Below are 5,425 nucleotides of genomic sequence, written 5' to 3'. Positions count from 1 at the left end.
GATACAATAAATGCTATTTACATGAAATAAATAACATATGAAACAAGCTTTCCTTTAAAGGGATAGTTCGGAATTTTGGACATAAGACCTATTTTCCAACTCAGCCGGTGTGATGGAGACGTCTGAAGACATTTTCAAGAAATTTCATTCAGTTCTTCAAGTTGCCGAGTTCGCTGGTGCTATGGCTAGCGCAGGTCAATGGTACACGATAGCATGGCATTAGAAACACTCATAGCGACTCCACAGTGCACCCGAGGCAAATCGATTGTGACGGCAGACTATCGACGTACATTTCTGTGTTGATAGAATAATATTTGAAACAATCGCATCGCATGAATCATCCATTTTTGAGGGACTACTTTCTCAGCAGCAGTGGAATCAGTCCGCCACTGCCAAAGCCTAACAGGAAGTACGACGCGCTGCTGCTGAGACGTAAATCCTTCAAATTGCAAGGTTGGTTTTATTTCAAACATTCTATTAACACAGATATGTTCATCGATAGTCTGCCCGTTACAAGCGATTTGCCTCGGGTGCACTGTGGAGTCGGTATGAGTGTTTCTAATGCCATGCTAACGTGTACCATTGACTTGCGCTAGCCATAGCACCAGCGAACTCTGCGGGGTCGTACCTATGTTCCCCTGTCACATACAAAGTGACAAAAACGGGGAAAAGGGTAGGGTTAGAGAAAGGGTCCTATGTCCCCCGGTCACATACAAAGCGGGGAACATAGGACCCGGGGAACATAGGTACGGTCCCGAACTCTGCAACTGGAAGAACTGAATGAAATTTCTTGAAAACGTCTCCAGACGTCTCCATCACACCGGCTGAGTTGGAAAACAGGTCTTATGTCCAAAATTCTGCACTATCCCTTTAAAGGGGGGCCTGCTTTGACCTGGTGAGCACCACCTGTAGTCTCTCTGTGTGCACGCCCATGCGTCTTACCACATTACGCACACTTTTGTGTCTTTATGTAATTATTATTTTTTTAATTTATTTTTTTTGACGCAGGTGTCTCTGAGTGCACTGGCGCAGGTGAGCGCGCACGAGCTCTTCCCCATTGCGCACGTGGTAACCTTCAGTCTAAAACGGCACCTGTGTTCAAATTCCTATAGGAGCAACGCAAAAAAGGTATGTGTGTGTGTGTGTGTGTGTGTGTGTGTGTGTGTGTGTGTGTGGGGGGGGGGGGGGGGGGGGGTGTTAGGGTTAGAGGGAGCCAGTCAGAGAAGAGAAGGAGCAGCAGTGGAGGAGTTGGGAGCGCAGCGCGGACGATTCTGTTTCTCTCCTCCCCCTTCAGACCCCGCCGCGTCACTCCATCTCTCTCTCTCTCTCTCTCTCTCTCTCTCTCTCTCTCACTCTCTCTCTCTCTCTCTCTCTCTCTCTCTCTCTCTCTCTCTCTCCCCTTTCTTAAATTGACATCGGTCTGGCTCGAAACATGATAACACGAAAGCCTTCCTCTGCTCCGCGCTGTCGCGCTCCTCTCCTCAACCCGCGATCACTTGAAACTCACTCTTCACCCAAGGCGTAAAAGAGGATCGCACCAGTCTCCTGTCAGCGGAGGGAATAACAAGAGACCTTTATATACCCACACACACACACATACACACACTCACTCACACACACGCACTCTCTCTCTCTCTCTCTCTCTCTCACTCACGCGCTCCTCACCCTCTCCTGTGCTTCCATCGCGCCGCAGAAATCCCGGTGCTCGCGCTGAACTCTGAAAGTTGAAACATGTATGTGCACGCTTTGATACGCGCGAGCCTTGGATTTGTGGGTTTCTGTTTGGTCGCTTTTGTCCAACAGTCAGCGTCAGGAAGTAAAACCACGCAAGGTAAGTTAGTTTTCACCTCCCTGTGGTTACACACTTATTTAAATAATATCATTTATTCCACTCATCTGCTCCATCGACTGTTTGTTGTGTGTGTGTGTGTGTGTTTTTTATTGTAAAGGTGAAGTTTTCCAGGTTTTTTAGTGACTCTGCTCCATCAGTTGAACTCTCCTCAGTTTAATTGCCTTCTGTTGCCTGTTGTGTCAGTTTACCCACTTCACCTTTTATATTTATAGGAACTTAACAAGGCAACATAATGAGGCTTAAATGAAGTTTCACTCACTCACTCACTGCTGCTGCTGCTGCTGCTGCAATTTCTTTGATCTCCCAAACAGCAAAGAGCAGCAGTGTGAACAGCTCTGTTTCATTGCTGCTCCGGTTCGGTATAATTGTAGTGAGACCACCACTAGGTATTTGTCACAGTCCAGACAAGTATTTGACACCGGCCTGTAACATACACATGGAGGAGCCTGTGTCTGTCAGACACTGCAGCTACAGTACCATGGGCGCTCAGCTGGCCGCCCTCCTGGGCCCTCCTGAATCAAAAAAAAAAAAAAAAAAGTCTGGCACCTTGCAGGAACAAGGCAGACATGGTGTTACACACTCAATTTCTGATCCCCTCAGCACCCAGCTCTCCCTCTTCCACCCCCCCCACCCCCTGGGTTTCCGTCGCTTAATTTTCCCACCACTCAAACGGGCAAGATGTGGCTGCCAGGAGTATTTGCATGCAAAGATACATCACGCTCTCTCTCTCTCTCTGTGTGTGTGTGTGTGTGTGTGTTGATTGTGGTCGGTGATGTTTTGCACACACAAAAAGACATCTCTCAGGCAAGCCGACAAGGCAAGGCAAGGCAAGGCAAAAAAAAAAGGAGAGAAAGGGGGTGGGTGCCTGTTTTGCATCCTGGGTGGTCTCTGCCCCCACTTGTGGGAAAACTCAATATTTACATTTTGCAATTAGAACTACTTTTCTCTCACTTTATTTTCCACAACATCGATTACACACTTCATTGTCGCGCGGAATGCTTTCCGGCGGAGGAGCGTTGCTCTGCGTGCAGGCGTGCACCTGTTTGTCGGTCACACGCTTCGAAACGCCCGTCGGATGACCACTTGATGTGAGGCTTCTGGTTCCTGTGCACGGCCCTCAGGTTATTTTCTGGTCCGTATCAAGTGGTTGACGTCGGTGGCCAATCTGTGGCACTGGCAAGTCTGCGAGTCTGGGAGCAATTTTGAAAAATGCAGTAACTGAGAAGTGAACGACGACAAAAAAAAAGAACAATTTATCAGCTCGATATTTATTCAAAGCAGATGTTGCAGACAGGAGTCTTTTTCTTTCATCATTGTCAGTCTAATCATGGCACTGTGTTGCAGGCATCAGTCATTACTCCAGGAGGAGAAAAAAAAAGAAAAGTGAAGGAGCAGTGGAATGAGGGACAGAAGATTTAAGGATGTGGTGGAGGGAATGACAAAGAAGGGGAAAAATGAGAACAGGAGAGATTAAGGGTGCCGAGGCAGACAGTGAGAGAAGAGGCTTCTTAGAGAGAGCAATCAGCAACAAGCGAGGGAAACAGCGGAGGGAAAGGAAAAGAGGGGAGCCATAGACGTCATGGCAAATCACTTTTCCCCCCTCGAAAAAACGGAGTCGGCGGCTCTTTCGCTAATGCGAGCTGCACCAAGGCAACGGTTGGTGCGGGGCTGACATGCTGCTGTGGCTGGCTATGTTGGTGTAACCTCTGCTCCGGGTGCCTGGGCGTCCAAAGACACTGGGGGACTGCGTGAGCGGGGAGCGAGGACCCAGAATCCAGGGCTGCCTCAACACTGTGGGAACGGCGGCATTTTCTGGCAACGTGAGGCCCGAGTGACGGGGAGGCTTACCTTAGAGATGCTGCCTGCAAGTCCCCACTTTGAGCCAGATAGAAGAAGAAGAAGAAGAAGGAAGGATAAATCCCTCTTCTCCACCCACCCCCAACAACCACTCACCCTGTTCTTTTTCACCCAACTCTTTGCTTTGTTTGCTTTGTCCTCGCTTCCTTTCCTTCTCACTTAATGAAGTAGTGGCTCTTTTTCCCCTCCGTCAGCCATAAGCAACGAACGACTTGCATTTCGCCCCCACTGTATCACAGATATACGTATATATATTTTTTTGTAACATTAAAGACGTGCGTTTGTCCCGTCTGCCCCGCGTTCGCTGCTCGCTGCAGTCCTAGTTGACAGATGAAGGTGTGTGCGTGTGTGTGTGTGTGAGCATTTATTGGGACAATGAGAATGTGTTGTTTCTGTAATACAAAACTCCACAAAGAACCATTATTTGGCTCTCTGTCCCCTTGGCCTTGAACTTATGAGCATTTGTTGTGACGCAGAACAAGATCGAGGCATCACAAACAAAAAAAGGATAAGAAGAGAGACCATCTTTGAAAACGTCCACTCGTCTCACTTTAACATTTTGACATCGCTTTTGCCGTTTACAGACGTCTACGGTTTCTGTGTTGCCCTTGAGTCCTGACGAGCTCCTGCACTGGTATTTGTTGAGCTGCTGCACGTATCCCCTCAGACACTGAATGTCTTAAAAATTGTAACAGATGCAAAAGTTCCTAACTGTTTTGCCACAGGTACCACAGCAACTTTTTAACAGCCAGCAAATGAGAGATTGAGTTTTCTCTACTGAGACTTTGAGGAGTTGAGTATATTGTGGATTGTGATTGACTCCAGTGACATCTCAGCCTTTATTGTTTTTTGTTTTTTTTTAAACAGTCATTGCTGCTAAATGTAAGTTACAAAATCTACTTTGATATTTGTGGAAAATCCGACTTCATACACTACCGTTCAAAATTTTGGGGTCACCCATACAATTTGTTTGTGTTTTCCATTAAAAGTCACACTTTTATTCATCAAAAAGAGTTACAAAATGAATAGAAAATATAGTCAAGACATTGACAGGATTAGAAATAATGATTTTTATTCTTTATAAAATAGTTTTCAGCTGTGTTAACATCATTGCTCAAGGGTTTTCTAATCATCCAACAGCCTTCTAACACGATTAGCAAACACAATGTACCATTAGAACACTGGAAATGGGCCTCTATACACTTATGTACATATCATATATAAACCAGACGTTTGCAGCTAGAATAGTCGTTTACCACATTAATAATGTATGGGTGTATTTCTGATTAATTTAAAGGTGCATTATGTAATAAATCTAAAGCAACTGGCCATAAAATCCTCCTAATATGTCACAGAGACTCAGGAATAATGTTCATATAACAAACTGAACTCACCAACAACAACAGTACAGACAAAATATTTGCATAAAAAAAATATTTTGCAGACTGCAAATCATGTTTATGTTTTGAAATCATTTTGCCGTTTTGGCATGTGGCGCCACCTACCGCCGTCTACCAATCATTGCAGTCAGTAGAGTCTCCGCTGCCGAGCGACCACGGGTTGTCAGTTACGTCCGAAAACGAAACCTAAAAGACCTCGGTTTTTTTGAATTTGAATGTAGTAACTGTTTTTGGCCACATTCTTACATATGGCACCTTTTAATGTTAGATTCATTGAAAAAAGTCCTTTTCCTTCAAAAAAATAAGGACATTTTCT

The 5,425-nt window shown here is 45.6% G+C and overlaps 1 protein-coding gene across 1 annotated transcript in view; it reads left to right on the top strand.

Moving 5' to 3' along the window:
* Positions 1 to 1,731: 1,731 nt before the first annotated feature.
* The window catches only part of scube3 (signal peptide, CUB domain, EGF-like 3), a gene marked incomplete at both ends in the record, with an annotated part of 106,997 nt that continues 103,303 nt past the window's right edge, over positions 1,732 to 5,425 (top strand). Inside the window, one exon of the mRNA XM_083895117.1 lies at positions 1,732 to 1,831. Within this exon, the coding sequence (XP_083751243.1) occupies positions 1,732 to 1,831 (100 nt within the window). The remainder of the gene's footprint in view (positions 1,832 to 5,425) is intronic.

This window comes from Microchirus variegatus (genome assembly GCF_963457635.1).
Source record: "Microchirus variegatus genome assembly, chromosome: 9".
Taxonomy (NCBI): Eukaryota; Metazoa; Chordata; class Actinopteri; order Pleuronectiformes; family Soleidae; genus Microchirus; species Microchirus variegatus.
The sequence above is the reverse complement of the archived record's forward strand: the minus strand, read 5'-3'. Positions and strand labels throughout refer to the sequence as shown.